The sequence below is a fragment of the Aythya marila genome (genome assembly GCF_965140915.1).
Source record: "Aythya marila genome assembly, chromosome: 19".
In the NCBI taxonomy this organism is placed as follows: domain Eukaryota; kingdom Metazoa; phylum Chordata; class Aves; order Anseriformes; family Anatidae; genus Aythya; species Aythya marila.
Window position 1 is genome coordinate 3919998 of NC_139060.1, and position 16981 is coordinate 3936978.

Here is a 16981-nt window from a genome sequence, read left to right on the forward strand (position 1 = left end):
ACCATGGCATGGACATCAAACTGTGAACACCACACCACACCACAGACACCACAGCATGGACACCACACCTCTGACACCACAGCACGGACATCACACCACAGCATGGACACCACACCACAGCCACCACAGCACCACAGACACCACAGCACCAACACCACACCCCACACCCCACACCACAGACACCACACCACAGCCACCACAGCCACCCCGGCACTGCCAGCGGGGCCTGGCTGCAGGCTCCCCGGGGTGCGGAGCCCCCGATCAGGGCCAGGCCGCAGCGTGCCCGTGCTCTGCGCTGCTTTCTGCACGCCAGGCGAGTTCACCGCTCCTAATGATGCTTCTTTATGTTCCAGCAGAGGCTCATTAATACGGTACAGCAGCGTTTCCAGGACAGCCTCACACACGGAAACATCTCAAGGTGTTTTACAAGCGGGAGATCATGTTAAATCAAATCAAATACCAATCAAGCTAAGCGGCAGTGGTGGCAGGCTGCTATGGGCACAGAGCGTCCCACACTCTGCTCTCGCCACCCTTCTCCCCACCCCTGCCCCACACCAGGTCCCAGGCACTGCTCTCCCCTTCCTCCTGCCACACAGGGCTCCCCCTCCACCTCAGGGTGTCCCTGTTCCTGGGCCAGCAGGATGGAGAAGCCCTGACCATGCAGCTTCGGTCCCCACGCTGGGGACACTGGCTGCTTGGTGAGCACCCCCCCAGCCCTGAGACCACAAGGAGGCACGACGGGGAGACGAGGAGGAGATGCCCACATTGTGCAGCAGACGGGGGAGATCAGATGGTTCTGGATTTATGGAGGGTTTGATCTTGCTAAGAGCGTGCAGAATCAGATTAATGCTATTAACGCTTACGAATTGCCCATTAGCAGAGAGCTGAGCTGCAGCACAGGAGGCTGCGGAGAAGGAAGGCAGTGGTGGGGTGGGGGCTGGCAGCCGAGCCCCATGTGCACAGCAGCCTGCGTGCCCCGTGCTCGCTCACCCCCAGCTGCTGCCACGCTCCTGGAGCATTAATGCTCCGGTACTGAAGGGATGAATTCGGTTTGTATCCGTCCAGCTTCCAGCGGGGATCCCCCCTTGCTCTAACATACATCTAGCAGCCTGGAGGGAGATGCCGCAAGCACAAATCAACAGGGAGGAGGAGGAAAAAGGGAGAATGAGGGGAGTGGAGGGAAAGGAAAAGCCCCAAAAACCAGCGTGGATGAGGGCAGGGAAGGAGAGGGGAGCAATGGAGAAGGCAGAGGTGGCACAGGTTGGTGCCTCCTTGGGGACCATCACCACCAGGGCCATTTCTCTCCTGCTGTTGTTGCTTTTCTTGAATTTCCCTGGGCATGTACAATTAAAATCAATGAAGTCAGCTTTGCTTTCATGTTCTCAGTGTGGAATTGGTTGGGATAAAATCACATTAAAGAAACAGTTACATATTTAAAGCCAGAGACTGCCTGCACTGGAATTTTCTTGCACGCAAATCAATGGAAACACTTCTCTCGGAATTAAAGTCTGTTTTTTTTTTTTGTTGTTTTGTTTTAAACTCCAAATGAATCCCAGTTTTACACTATACAAGCACAAAGGCAAATCTGAGCGGAAGGCTTTATTTCAAGGAGGGTGGAAAGCAATTTTCAATACAGCACAATGAAAATATATTTCCTCCAGGAAAAGAAAAGTAATCATTATCTAGAAAATAGCTCGCACGAAGTCACAGCCCAGAGAGGATTGCTCTCAGCGAGCACTGGGCTGGGCAGACAGACTGACTGGGGAGGCTGGGGGTGAGATGAACCAGGGGCTGTGGTGCCCGTGGTGCAATACCCCATGTCCCTCCTGGCTCTCCACATGCCCTTGCCACCGCCTGCAGAGCCCGGCTGCCCTGTGGCCATGCCACAGGGCAATTGGGCTAGGACTTCCAAAGCCAGCCATGCAAAAAAAAGGCAAAGAAACACTTTACCTCCCCTCCCTTCCTTCTGGAACAGACGCACAATAAAAATCCCTGCTCTGCAAGAGCTCCCCGGGGTTGGGGCATGGCCGTGCCTCAGTTTCCCCAACAGGAGCGAGCTTTCCCAGCAGAGCCCTGACAGACGCTGCTCTCCACCTCCTCCCCCTGCTCAAGCAAGAGGAGGAACGAATCTCACCACGGGTGGGGAGAGCAGCGGCACTGCACCACGTCCCCTCCGCTACCCGTGAACCTGCACCCCCCCACCCCGTGTCTGTGTTGTGCTTCCCATGGAACAAGAGACTTGTTACCATGCGGAGGGTGACAGCGGAGCGATTAGCGAAATTTGTTACCCGCATGCTCTGAACAAAATTAAATTAAAAGTGCTGCTTTGCTGTCAAGATAAGGGCCAAGCCGGGGAGATAATTTTTCACTCTCAAACACTCAATTACTCGCGGAGGCTGCATCAGATACAATCAAAAAATAAATAAATAAATAAAGAGGCCCACGCTGCCGCTGGGAACAGATGTAAAAGCCGTTATCTCCAGCACAGTCTGGGGATGTTAAAGAGCCTGAGGCTGCCACGGCACCGGGACTGCTTTAATTACAGACCCCTCTGCTCCCCAGCCCATGCTTTGTCACTGGCTCCCCGTGGCAGCCCCTTTCCCCAAAAAGCTGCCGGAGCAGCCCAAACTGGGCTCCCCTGCAGGAACAGGCATCAAACTGAAGGAAAGCAGTGCAGGGGCGGCTATTTGCTGATGCAAAAAAAAAAAAAAAAAAAAAGCACTACGTTTGTTTGCTCTCTGGAAAAGGGGCACTGACGACAGAGCTTTGGTAGCCAAGAATGTGAAGTGACAGCATCCCACATCTGTCCTGGGGGATGGGGGGCAGGGGGTGCACCCCAGCACTCCGCGAGGTAAGGACGTGCATCACACTGCTACCCAGAGGTGTCACAGGGGTTGTCCCCTCCTGGGTGCTGCAGGCAGCAGCACAGTGAAGCAGCCGGGTAGGTGTGGAGCCATCGGGTCTTCCCTGTCTGTCCGTGCTGGCAGCAGGGCTGCATTTCCTTCCCAGTGGACAAGCAGCAAGAAAGCTGCAGGAGCTGGGGCACGGCCAGCCCTGGGAGAGGACACACTAAGCGCAGCCCAACAGCAGGAGGCACAGGACAGGCTGATTATTCCCTCTGGCCAGTGTAAGCAATGAAAAATGACATGTTTGCATTATCACCTTTTCTTTCCCATTTGATCCCTGACGGCGTCCGTGATGTGCGAGGGCTGCAGGTGGTCCAGCAGCCAGTGCAGCTCAGAGCAGGGACGCGGCTCGCCGAGGGCCTGGTGACACAGTGACACGGTGCCCACACCGCTGCGCGTCCCTGCTGGGGCTGGGGGTGCAGTGCACGTGGAGAGAATCACCCAAATTTTATTCTGACTTTTGTTTAGTTCCCCGTGAAATAATAAATGCCTGCTGCCTCTGGAGACAGGAGAGGATCAAAGTGAAACTTCCTCACATGTAACAGCCCCTGAATAACTAATATTCCCTTATAAAAGGCCTTGTTTTATACACCAAATACCGAGGCAGATCAAAGCTCATCTTCTCATTTCTCTAACAGCTCTCAGAAAACTTTGCAAGCCATCCAGGCACAAAAAGCACGCGCACGTGGCTGACACCAACCCAAGACCCCTAACGGGACTCTGCTCACTTGTGCTGATATTCCAGAGCACGGTGCTGGGGAATGATCTGAGAGCCTCGTCCGTGGAGGTCTAACCCAAGGGCACGCCACGCCACATGCTGCCATCCCTGGGGTGCACAGCGGGTCTGCTGGGGTGGAAGCAGGTTATTGGGATGGGAGAAGGTAACGGGCACAGGAAGGCAGAACCCAGATGAAAATGGTGCCTGGAAGTCGGGAAGGAGCTTTCTCTCCTCCTCTTGGAAAAGATTTCAGGGAGTGTCAAAGCAATTAAAAAGACAGGAGTGGCGGAGGAGAACAAGGAGGTAGAGAAGGACTGCTAGAGGTGTCAGTGGGAAAACAGGATTGATGGGAGTGAACGACAGGACAGTGCGTTACGTGAGCAATGAGACAACTGGCAGCAAAAAATCCATGCTCTGGGTAAGTTAAGGGTAAGGAATGGGTTGGGGATCTAAGGTTTAGGGGTTAGGGTTGTTAGGGTTTCAAGAGAAAGTGCAGAGTCCCGTTGTGTGGGGGGTTGTGTAAATGCTCCCAAAGGGAGTTCAGGTCTACCCAAAGGCTTCCGTTGGGAGCAAGGTAAGATGGGAGAAACTGGCAACGTATGTATTCTGTTAGGGTCATAACAAAAGTTCAGGTTAGGGATGTTAGGGTTTGGAGAGAGAGAAGGCACAGAGTCCTGTTGTGTGTGGGGTTGTGTTAAGGTTAGGGTAAGGGTTACTGTTAGGGTTTGGGTTAGCGTTCAGGTGAGTGAACGCTAGGGTGTTAGGGTTAGTGTTAGGGTTAGGTTGGGGGTTAGGATTTGGGTTCGGTTAGGGTTAGGATTATGTTTACGGTTTGGGTTAGGGTTAGGGTGGTGGTTAGGGTAAGGAATAAAGAACAGTTATGGTTCGGTTAGGGTTAGGTTTAGAGTTAGGATTACAGTTTGTGTTAGGGTTAGGGATAGGGTTAGGGGTAGCTCAGCCTTTAGGGTTAGGTTAGTGTTAGGGCTACTCTTAGGGTTAGTTCTGCCGTTAGGGTTAGGGTTACAGTTAGTGTTGGGATTAGGGTTAGGTTTAGCATGGGGGTTAGGGTAAGGGTTAGGGTTCGTTTAGGGTTTGTGTTACAGTTAGTGTCAGTGTTAGGGTTCAGGTTATCTCTGCCATTAGGGTTAGGGATAGGCCTTGGGTTACGTTTAGGGTTGTTTGGAAAGAGAGAAGGTACAGAGTTCTGTTGTGAGTGGGGTTGCTTTAGGGTTAGGGATAGTGTGAGGGTTACACTTGTCATTAGGGTAAGGGATAGGGTTAGGGTAAGGGTTAGGGTGGGGGTTAGGGTTAGGGTTCATTTAGCGTTCGGGTTAGGGTTAGGGTTCGGGTTAGTTCCGCCATTAGAGTTAGTGTTAGGGTTACAGCTATGGTTAGGGTTATGGATAGGTTTATTGTTAGGGTTAGGGCTCGGTTACAGTTCAGGTTAGGGTTAGGTTTAGGGTTAGGGTTAGCCCTGCCATTAGTGTTAGGTTTAGGGTTAGGTTTAGGGATAGGGTTAGGCTTAGGGTTAGGTTTGCTTGGAAAGGGAGAAGGTGTAGAGTCGTGTTATGTGGGGGGGGGGTTGTAAAGGCTCCCCAAGGGAGTTCAGGTGTACCCAAAGGTTTCTGTTGGGAGCACTTTTTGATGGGAGAAAGTGGTGCCGTATGTGTTTTTAGGGTCCTAGTTAGTGTTAGGTTTAGGGTTTTGTTTGGTGGTGTTTGGAAGGAGAGAAAGCGCAGCGTCCTGTTGTGTGTGGGGTTGCGTAAAGGCTCCCAAAGGGCGTTTGGGAGTTTGCCCAACAGGCAGACAAGGACCGAAGCTCCACAAGAAGTCCTCTTTTGCTTTCACACGCTTCCCCCTACACTTCTCCAGAGAGTTTCTAAAAGGAGTTGGACATTTGTGGTGTAGGGGATCCTACAGCCCTTAAAGCTGGGAAGACACACGCTGCATCATCCTGGGGGCTGCAGACACGCAACGTTCCTACCTCTGCTGCTGGCCTCATCAGCGTTACTCCTCCGTGCATTCCCATCCTGCAAACCAGATGTCAGCGTCTGCTGGTGCTGAGATAACCGAGCAGCCAGACCCATCACAGCACAGTGAGCTCGCCCTCGCTCAGTATTTACCTCTGGGAACATCCTGCTAATTTACCTTGTCAAGCACACCCGTGGGCCTCATGAAACCTGCAGCCTTTCTTCTATAGCAGAAAAATAAAGCCTGCAACCACTTAACCAGCCTGCTTTGACGCAGCACAAAGTCAAAGTGAACCCACACAACACCTAAGTGGAAACTTCCCATCACATCACCTGGGATCAATGACTCGACGGCATCAGTAATTGTGCTCAATCCTGCAAAACCTGGGCTGAGGAGAGGAGTCTCGAGGAATTTCTCTCCTTGGGCCTGATAACTATCGCACGGCACCAGCAATGTCACGCAGCCATTGCAGAATCAATATGGGAACATCATTGTAAGAATTAACTGTATCTGACGATGCGTCCTTCTCTATTAGAATTATGATCTTGTCCAATTATGGATCTTTGCTGAACTTGTAATTATGAGTTTGGTACTGTGGCTTCCCACTAAGCTATTGCTTTCCTTCCACAAGGGATAGAGAAGTCAATGAAAGGATAATGGAAAATTCCTTTCAAGGATGCTGCAATGGCAAAATTTACCTAAACGGGAGGGAAAATACAATAGGGACTTTATGCAAGACAATTCCCTTGTTTGCCCATTACTGAACACAAACAAAGGTGTTTTCTGCAGCATCGCTCAAGCCCTAACACAAATCTAAAAACCAGCTCTGCCTCCTGAGTTCCCCTCAAAGGCAGTCATCAAAGCTTCCCAGGTGAACAACTCCTCTTTCAAAGAAAAATAAATGTATTCTTCCCATTTATCTGTTCCTTTACATTTGCATACAAGAAGCATAAACGAACAACCCAAAGCCAACGTTCATGTCAGTAAGAATATCTTTGTGCTGGGTGTACGCAGTGCAAGTGTGTTTCAAGGCACTGGCAGAGCACTTGACCTAATGGGGATGGTATAAGGGCACCAGGAAAGCAAAGCTGTGTTTGTTTTTCCTTCAAACACAATTTCCTGCTCCTTGCTTGGGCACCACCTCCCCTCTGCCAACAAAACAAACCCAAACCCCAACCTCAGCAACTTTTCCAAGGTACCCATGGACTCGCCCACAGCCCAGGAGTTCAGATAACTCATTGAGAAAACAACTCTTAGTTCGCCACACAACCAATTTCTTTCTTGTTTTCTAAAACAGGCATCAAAAAGTCTTTTAACTCCTAATCCATCTATATTAATACTGCAACAAGTAACTTAAGTCTTGATTTCTCTCCCTGCTTTTCATCAAAAGCTCCTTTTAAACTCAGTGAGAATTTCTCATGCTTCTAAAACACGCTGGGGGAAAAAATAAAACCCGAATTCCTTACATTCATCAGGAACAAATGCCATACGCCATGCACACGTGTGTTTATTGCCGTGTGCAATCATCAAGCTGATCGTAGGTGTGGAGGCAATTTCACATTCAAATTAAACACATTGTGAGCATTTATCTGAATGCCTAATCACTGAAACAAACGGAGCTGCACTTGCGGCGGTGGGCGCAGGCACCTACCTAGCACACTGCTCGCTGCCGACGCCTGGCTCGGGATGGAAAACCAACGGAGGGAGCAGCCCCCCTGTGCAGTTATTAAATCGCTTCCCAACAGAGTTATTTCCTGACAGCAATTTTGCAAGTGCAGCAGCAGCAAGGCTTGTGCTGTCCTCCTCCAAAATGTCTGGGAAGTGGACAAAACGCTTTGGTATTGTGTCACTGCAGGAAACACGGACGCTGGTTTCGAACTGCAGCCAACAGTGCCATATCTCAGCTTTGCTAACTCACAAAACTCTGGTCTGTAAATCCCTGCCCCGGCCCTCATTTTGGGTTCGTTCCTTTTAATTGCCTCTGTGTTGGGAGGGAGCACGGGAACTCTCCGTCGGGCAGGTGCTGCAGGTCCCAGGCAGAAGAGCAGCACCCAAAAAACCCTCTGCTCCTGAGCCACCCCAGCGCTGGCCTGGCAGTGGGATGTGGGAAAGGGGCTGAGGAGCCACTGCTTGGGCTGCCGACATATCTAACATAACCAACCCCAGAAACAATCAGAGAAATATTAAGCACCTCAACGACACCGCTGGGAAACGTTACTGGTGGATGCTGATAGATCCTGCACCCTGCTGCATCGCGGAGAGGCATTGCGATACCCTCACCATGCAGACTGCTCGCACGGCCCTCACCCACAGCCGCGTGGCAGCAGACGGCATCGCCCCAGGGCAGAGCCACGGTGCTCAGCTATTTTTTTCTCTCTTACACCCATCCACGCCATGGGTGGCTGTTTCGTTCTTACCTTTGCTTCGCCTCCTGCTCCGGTACTGCTCGGTGTAGAAGGTGAGCTGGGTTTCATCGTCCGCCTCCGAGCCCGAGTTGCCTTTGGCGCGTCCAAACCCGATCCCACCTGCAAGCAGCAGAGCAGAGCAGGTCAGTGCTGACAGGGGGAGTGCAGCAGTGCAAGCAGTGAGCTCCTCCACACGGTTGGTGCCTGTGGGGTCTAGTAACGGTGCCTTTAGGGCCCCCACCACAGAGTGGGGGACTGTTCCCCCTCCCTGCAGCATCAGCTCACCCCAACAGCCACAGGACAGCCAGCAGCACGCATCCTTACGCTGCCTGCCAGGCTCCAACGTCATAAATATCTGGCACAAGCTCCACAAGGCACTGGGCTGGCTCTCAAGGATTGAGGTCTGCCTGCTGAGGGAGCTGGGGACATGGTTAGGGACCTGGTTAGGTTCCCTGGGTTAGGGACCTGGGGACACTGAGGGACCCCCTGTGTCCCCGTGCCAGCGCCCAGCTGCTAGGGAGGAGCAGGCATCTGAAAATCAGCACGGACTGGCAGAAAGCCTGCAATCCTAACAAAGTTTTGAGCAAAGAGGTCTCTGGGGGTTGTCAGTGGGCCTTTAAACTGCCATTAAAATATTTTAGTGTTTTTAAAAAATCCTTTATTCTGGGCAGAAGCACAATTTCTTGGCAGGAGGACAGAAAATGAAAGTGCTGCCTTCTGCCCTGGGAAATTCTTCACCGCCAGGATGATGGGTGGGCAGGCAGAGCCCCGGGGGCAGCCCGGAGCTCCCGCACAGGGGGATGTGCTCCTATCCCTCCGTGCCCTGACCCCATGCAGCACCCTCAGGGCAGCAGGAGGAGGAAGGGAAGCAGCTCCAGCATCTCCCTTCCTCCCGCAAGCAGCTGGGAGGACTCAGTGCTTGCACATAGGTCCGGGGACTTCACAGACTCAGTGTAAGCCACCCCCTGCTCTTATTCAGACCTCCTCATCACAGCAAAGATCCCACTTCAGCATGCAGAGACTAAGGTTTTGAGGGGCAAGGCTGCGTGGTAAGAACAATACGGCACATTCTCATCAGGGAGAAAATCTGACCCAGGTCCACGGGCTGCAGCCCTGCCAAGCATCCCCTCTGCAGCCCCACAGGGACAGCCCCGGTCCCCTCTGCTCCCAGCGGTGCCCGGGGGCAGGGACAGATGCTGAGCACAGGTTTTCCCCCTGGATGAAAGGAGAGGGGTGCAGAAAGGCACAGGAGCAGCTCTTGGATGCCCGGAGCCAGGCAGTGCCCACCGTGCGAAGCATCAAGGTGGAGCAAGAAGCCTGGCAGCCAAGGAAGGGCTCGGTGGTGATCCCCGCCGCTGTAAAGGCTGCCGGGTGTTTGCTGTTTTACTGCCAGGTGTGATGAAGGGCCCTAAAGCGTAGCTGTTAATTACCTGGTGTTACCTGGGTATTTTCATTATGGTCCTAAAAAGACAGCAAGCAGCAGGAACGTGCTAATGCAGCACAGAGCGGCGATCAGGGCTGATGCCTCTGGCTGTGGTCTGGGACCCCTGCCACAGCCATGCCCCGCCCGACCACCAGACCCAGGACCTCGGTGTCCCCCCCACCCCACTGCATGACTTGCTGGTGCCTGCTGCAAACGCCAGGGCCAACAGGGAGCAAGCAGCAAGTCCTGATGGGGCAGCAGGAACGGCTCCAGCAGGGCTGCAAAACCAGCAACCAAAGCAAAACCCCTCAGGGAAGGACGAGGAGGGGAAGGGGATCAGGTTCTGCTTGGCCAGGCCCCGCTCTAACAGCGGTGAGGGCTGCCAGCCCTCATCCCAGCCCCTGCAGCTGCCCTACGTTTGTTTGCCGGCTGCGTGGCGGTGATGGATGGCTCTGACATGTTGAATTACTCAGGCTGGATGTCTTCGGAGAGCTGGTGACAGCAATATTGCATTTTCTTATTACCCAGAACCGTGCAGGATGTCAAAGTACGAGAGGTGGGGACCCGCGCCAGCCCACAACAGACACAGCTCCTCCGACCCAGCGCGCGGTGCCCGGTGAGGAACCGCAGCACCCGGCAGGGAAGTGCTTTTATCCATCCCATACGGTGGGGACACCGCAATTCATTCTGCCCATGGTTTGCAGGGAGAAATGAGCACGCAGGATGGAGCAGTGCTGATCTGTGACCGATGCCACCACGACTCTGGTGGTCCCAGAGCCTTGCAGAAGCCTCCCCTGGGCCGGCAGCGTGTCAGGGCGCTGCTGCCAGCACGTGGAGCCGGGCCAGGATGCTCGGGGCCGAGAGCACCGGCGCTGCTGCCATCTGCCTGCGGCCGCTGGGAGGGAAAAAAGACCCTGATCACTGCAACCGATCAGGGAAGAGTCCCTTCGACATGGGAACAACGACCCCGAGGCGCCTGCGACCAGCGATGCACGGGCAGTGCTGTGCTAGCAGCCCCCAGGCTGCCTGGGCTCCCTGCGGCGCAGCACTGCGCAGGAGCTTTTTAGGAAATAAGACCTGACGCCGTGCTCGATTCCCAAAAAACATGCCAAAAATAAAAAGACCACAAGATTTTGACTCCTGTTTTAAAGGTTTACATCTGCAAAGCACAGCAACCTGCTCTGGAAGGACTCGCAAACCCTGCTGCTGATTTCCCCCAGGGCTGGCACCCAGCGGCACACCCGCAGCACCCCGGTGCAGCCCCTTGCCACCGACACCCGCGGGTGGAACCGGACCACAAGGACAGCACTGGGAAAACGCCCGAATGCCCACGTCCCATGGCTGGGACCAGCCCCGCAGCGACAGGCAGATGTCTCAATAAAGGTGCTCTCATCGCTAATCCTGTTTGCAGATTTACAAGCTCGCTAATCCCCTCAAACAGATCCCGGCTCAGCCCCGCGCTGGGCAGGGTGCGCGCTGCTGTTTCCGAGTCAGGCGTTCATTTAGATGGAGCGAGGCAAGGATCCAACGCAAACACATCCCGTGGACGCGTAATTAAAGAGTCTGTCATTAATGAGCACCTCTTACAGCCCAGCCGGGGCTGCAGAGCCCCTGTAATTTGGGCACCTGGGGTGTCTGAGTGCACATGCACAGACCCCAGGGCTCCAGGCGTCCTGCAGAGTGGCCCCACCATTGCTCCCCCAGGCTGCTCGGGGGGTGGCAGGGCCACCAGCACCCCCACAGCCCCTCCACGGGTGACGGGACATAAAGCAGCCAGGAGGGTGCAGATTTTCTGCAATTTTCCTATTAAGAGGTTCAGCTGCCGAGCAAGAACTAAGGAAGCGAGACGCAGGAGCCGCAGGCTCCGTCCTGCCGAGAGCCTCTTTGCTGGCCAGCCCCACGTGTGTTTTTTAAATGCGTGTTTCTGTCATTAAAAAAAGAATAAATAAATAAAATAAAAGCAAATGAGGAAATAAGAACTGGGAGCTCTCTGGGCAGCTCCTATCAGAGGCTCTCACAACCATGGCCCTGCCTGCTAACACAAAAGGGTTTCCCACATCCGTCCCCTCCAAGAAGGGGCCAAACCCTGACCCTGCAGCTTTCACAGCCCACGACTTCCCTGCAGGATGGCGGCTGCTGCCTGTGCCGCAAGCTGGAGCCACACAGCTAGGTAGGTGGGAAGTTTCAGGTGAATTCATTTACCCCCCAAAAGCGTGCCACAAAACTGAAAAGCTGCCTACCCAAACATGCCCAGAGAAAGGTAAATCAGAAGTGGAGAGGGGGAAAAAAAGCACACAAACGTTTTCTCTTGAAATGTGGACAATCGATGCAAAAATGACAAAAGGAAGGAGCCTCTAAAAAATGAAGCACTCCGCTCAGTTTGTCATTGCAGCAGGCATGTACACACACACACACACACACACACATGGGCACAGTTTCCAGTTAATTACAATTCTTCCTTCTCATCAATCTTCACTGTCCCCTCCCTGGACCACACTGTGCTCCTGTAGCAGGATGTGCCCAGCTCCCTCCCAGCCCTCCCAGTGCTCACACAGCCCACGGGGACACCCTCGGGATCCACTTTCAGCAAGGAGCAGCCAAGGGGAGCTGGATGCTTTGACCCAGATGAAGGGAATGCCCTGTCTGAACCCCAAAAACCTCCCCAGCAAAACCAACAGCTCCATGGGACGGGGGGCAAAGGAAAGGAATTGCAAACGCAGCGGGGATGGGACAGCCTGCCCGAGCCCAGCCCTGCCTGCGTTACTTTTGGTAAGTTATGGCACAGGGCAGACCTCTAAAATGTATTGAGACACAGCCCTGACCAACACTAAATCAGGTCTCGGGCCCAACAACCTGTTAATCACTTATTTATTTTAAAAGGGGAGAGCACCACGGAGCCTTCCCATTGACCACAGAAGATGAGGCGAGCTGCGCACGGAGGGCAGGACGGCTTGGCCACCAGCCCCACCACGACGCTGCACTTCAGGACACTTTTTACCAACACAACGATGTTTTTTTACAAATACAGCGATGATTTTTGTTTACAAATACAAAATGCACCAGTGGCCAGGGTGCTTTTAAGTGCCTACCCCAGGAGAGGGCACCAGACCCCGCTCGGAGCCCCGGCCTCACCCAGCGCAGCGCGACCCTGTCCTGCTGCTGGCCTGGGGACACCGGGCTGGGGGTGCCCCAGGTGTCCCCGCCTTGGAAAAGTGCAGGTGGGTGAAACCCAAGACAACGAGGCTGCTCCAATTAGCACCGTAATTAATGGGCATCCTGCTAAAGAGAGCTGGGCTGGAAGAGTAATTTAATTTTTTCCCCCCCCCCTCCATCTGATTTTCGAAATCTCTCCTTGACAGCTCCGAGGGATGCTGGTGCCGTGCATCACGCACTACATCCACTCAGGATCTGCAGAGCCACCAGCGCTCCTGGCAGGACACCTAACCCGAGGAGCCCAGGGCAAACCCCAACAGCTCCGTTCTGCCACAGGACTGAAAGATGCACAAAGAAACCCAGCGCCCCCACGAGATTGACTTCCCAGCTCGGGGACCAGCCCTGGACCCCAAAAACCCTGGTGACCAGATCCTGAATGTGGCCCCACAAAGCACGGAGCCCGTCCTGACCCACCCCAGAGCTGGGTGAAGTCAACCTTCTGCACCCGCAGCCCCGTTATCCCCACTCCCTGTATTACTTATAAACCCTAAATACAGCCCACTCGATAAAAGTGTTTGGGGAGAAAGTTTGTATGAAACAGGCATTCAAAAAAAAAAAAAAGTGGTACTGTAAATAGAGAGGGGGTTTTGTGCTTTTTTTTTGGTGGTTTTTTTTTTTTTTTTTTGGATTGTTTTTTTAAAGAGCAAATCTTGGTAACATACAGCCATTCCCAGAGCTGTTAGAAACCCTTAGTGTGGGATCAGAGGCAGTGGCAGGCAGCAGGCAGTGGTTTAAATGCTCTTAGCGGGGGGAAGCGGAGCAAGGCAGAGCTCATCCGAGCTGTGTGTGCTGGGCTGGGTGTCGGGTTTGTTTGTTTTCCACTGCGGTTTTTATTCCTCCTTTCTTTCCGTGAGGTACTCGGAGTCTTTTTGGAGCCTTTCTGCAAAGGAGGAAATCCTTTTGCTGAGAGCAGTTCCTGCCGAGCGAGCACTCCAGCTGTAGGACTCTGATGAGGTTAAGCATTAATTAAATCGAACTGCGAGGAAATAATTACACACACGCATCCGTCAGGCCAACTTGTCACTACCCAGTAACAAAGTTGGATGCAAACTCCATCAGCACAACTGTCATGTGGCTGTTAGGGGGAAATAAATGCATCCCAAACGGACAATTTCATTTAGAGAGAGGGAAAAAAAAAATGGATTGCGAAGGATTAATGAGGCGAAGGGTTTGTGTTTGCAGTTGGATGTAAAATGCAAACATCCTACATCGTGATATCATCATTTAACCTTAATGTGCGGGAGCGCTCCGACTGCCTGCACGCTGGAGGGACGATTAATGCTGGCCCTAAAACCCAAATTTCCGAATGGGAGGGGAGTGGAGGCGGCGTGGAGACATCGCTCCTGACCCCACACAGCGCCCGGCCTCGCTTCACGTGCGGACAGAAATGGGAACGGGAGGGGAGGGAAGGGAATGGCCCCGCTGGGAGCTCTTTGCTGGAGTTGCCAGAGCTGCTTTGGTTTTCAGGGCTCTTTTGGTGGTTTCTGGTGATTAAATCTTTGAAATTTTCTCAGGGAGGACTCCCATAAATCTCCCCTTAAAGTGTACGGGGTCTGGTATGCCTTAGGGCTCCCCACCACGTCCGAGGGTGCACACAACCACCAGCGTGAGCACTTCAGGGAGGAGCAGAGCCCCACGGAGCCACCGGCCCAGAAAGCTCGGGGTGCCGGCACCGTGCTCACCCCAAAAACCTGCTGCTGAAAGGGCACCCCCGGCACACAACCCCCGAGGGGACAGACGCTTGTGAGAGAGCAAAGCACAGCAAGGGGCAGGGCAGGGAGATTTGTGGCCATGCAGCTGGGCGTGCTCTGCCTCCCAGGGGTCCCCGCTCCCTGCTGGATGCGCAGACAGCAGCAGCAAAGCCCCAAGGCGAAAAAAAAATTCCCTTTCATAGCATGGGGCTGGCCAAACACGCTCCTGGGGGTGTGCAGGAGACCTCCTCCTGCCCAGGAGATCTTCTGGAGGATGCTCAGAAGACCTCAGCCTGCCCTGGGGCACCCTTGGGTGGGTGCAGAGGTTTGGTGGGAGGCAGCGAGCAGCAGCAGGGAGCTGGGGCAGGCGTCACCCCAGGGATGGGGGCTCAGCACCTCGGCTGGGGGCTGGCTGCAGCAGTGCCCATTGTGCATCCTCCCAGCTCAGTGAGGATTAATTGACGTGCCCCACTAATGACCAAAAAGCCTCTTGCCTACGTGTGCTTTAAAGGGGAAATAAAGTAATAATAATAAATAAATTAAAAAAAAAAAAAATCAGGGTAATTTCAGCAGACAGTCACTTTGGACCCTAAAACATGCCCCCCTCCTCCTCCCTGTGTATGCTAAAATGCAGATATATGGATTTGAATAACTACTAGAAAACAAACCAAATAATTTAAACCAGTTAAAGAGTCAGAACATTTTCTTCACACTGAGTGAATAATTTATGGGCAGAGCTGAAAAAAAAAAAAAAAAAGCTCTCTCCAGGCCTGTATCGCAGGAAAATGTATCCAGAATAAAAGATCACATTTCAGACTCATAAATAAATGAAAAACAAAACCAAGAGTAAACAGAAAGCAAAGTATTTCCTCCCTAGCTCCCCGCAGCGTGCTGGGCAGACGCGGCCAGGCCCCCTCCTGCCTAGCCGTGGGGCCAACTCCTGCCCTGGGGCTGTGCCAGCCCACCTTCTCCTTTCGCTCCAGCCTGGTTGCCAAAGCTACACCAAGCCCAGCGGCACCCCAGCACGCTTTGCAGTGCCCTAAAACGCTGCTCCCGCCCTCTGCGTGACCCCTAAAATAAGTGCAAACTAACCAAAATACTGCGAGCACCGGCAGAGTGTGGTGAGGAGAGGTCCCAGGGATGCCAGCTACATCCAAAATGAGCCTCAGCCATTTCTGCAGCTAAAGCCTTGCCACGAAATGGCATTTTGCTCCCACAACACCCTGGCTGGGCACGGCGGCTGGGCAGGGAGCAGCCTCACACCGGACCCAGACGCATCCCTGGGGAGGACACGGGGCAGCACCGCTCCCACCCACCTCCACCAGGCCAAACAGAGGATGCTGCGGGGGGTTCCCCTCCTCACCCCACCACCGAGGAGCTCCAGGGCTCCCTGTGGGCCAAGCCCCTTGGCTCCTTTGTACCTTTACCCCCGGGCCAAGCCGCCGGGACGCGGCACACCGCCGGCAGCAGCCTACCTCGGGGCCGGCTCCGGCGTTTGCGTCTCCCCACGGAGGTGCTGCGCAGCGCGGGCTGGAGCTGGCCGATCTCGATGGGCGTGTTGGTGCGGAAGCTCTCCTTGAACTTCTGCATCAGGGACTCCACCGTCTCCTGCGTCACCTCGGGAGCTGCAACAGCGGCAAAGGGACCGTGGTTAGAAGGTGCCCCAGCGCCCCCAGCCCCACCGGCACAGCCCTTTCCTCAGGGAGCCTCAGTCCCTCGGGTCAGCACGGGACACCAGCCTGCCAGGTCACCCAGAGAGCTCCTCCCAGCCCTTCCCAAAAACACAGAAACAAGCAAAGGAGGAGTTTACGGAAATTACTTTTTTTTTTTCATGCTGCTTTACAGCTCTCTTGATCATTCCTTGCCCCTTCCTGCACTCGGAAGCCTTGTCCCAAGGGTTTAAAGCAGGCAGGACCCCACCGGCAGCCACACGGAGCCTGCACCCCAACCCCAGGCTTAGCAGCTTTTGGGTTCTCCATTTACACTGCTCAAGCCCAGAAAAGACTTTGCTTCGATACACCACGGCAGGCTGGCTGATATTTATGCAACTGCTCTCCCAGTTCTCACCCCCCAGCACCCAGAAATACCTTTTAAAAAAATAACAAAACCCAAAAAAAAGCAGAACCGCCCTGCCAAACCCTCCACAGCAGGTAGAAAACAAAAATGCTTGCAAATGGCAAAGATGAAATTCAGGATCAAAAGTTCTGTCCTCCAGAAGGTTACAGAGGTCACTCAGGTTTAACAAACAGCCCAGCCTCTGTCAGCCCCCCCAAAAAACCTGTCAGCAGAACACCACCTCTGGCTCCGTCCCCATCGCAAGGGTGCCAGAGCCTCGGGTTGGCTCAAGAAGCTCGCCCTGCCTGCAGAGCACCCATGGGGGCTGGTGCAGACCACGAACGTCCTGCCCACCTGGGGATCAGCCCCAGCATTTCGGAGCTCCCCAGGTGATGCCCAGACCCGTCGCAGCCCCGGCAGAGCTGTGCTGGACCAGGAGGGACTCGGGGTATGCGGCCGCCCCGTGCCGTGGTCTCCAATCCCCTGGGCAGCTCGTGGGGAGCCCGTGTTAGTGCGCAGAGAGGAGGTGGTCGGGCAGGACAGGGCGTTTGTAATCCTCAACGAGGATTTAGCTCACATGAGGAGAAAGAAGGCTTGAA

At 54.0% G+C, this 16981-nt stretch overlaps 1 protein-coding gene across 1 annotated transcript in view; it reads right to left on the reverse strand.

Annotated features, from left to right (window-relative positions):
* Positions 1 to 16981, reverse strand: part of LOC309885677 (astrotactin-2-like) — a gene marked incomplete at both ends in the record, with an annotated part of 105806 nt that overhangs the window by 85710 nt on the left and 3115 nt on the right. Inside the window, 2 exons of the mRNA XM_082775900.1 lie at positions 8013 to 8120; positions 15803 to 15952. Coding sequence (XP_082632026.1) covers positions 8013 to 8120; positions 15803 to 15952 — 258 coding nt within the window. The remainder of the gene's footprint in view (positions 1 to 8012; positions 8121 to 15802; positions 15953 to 16981) is intronic.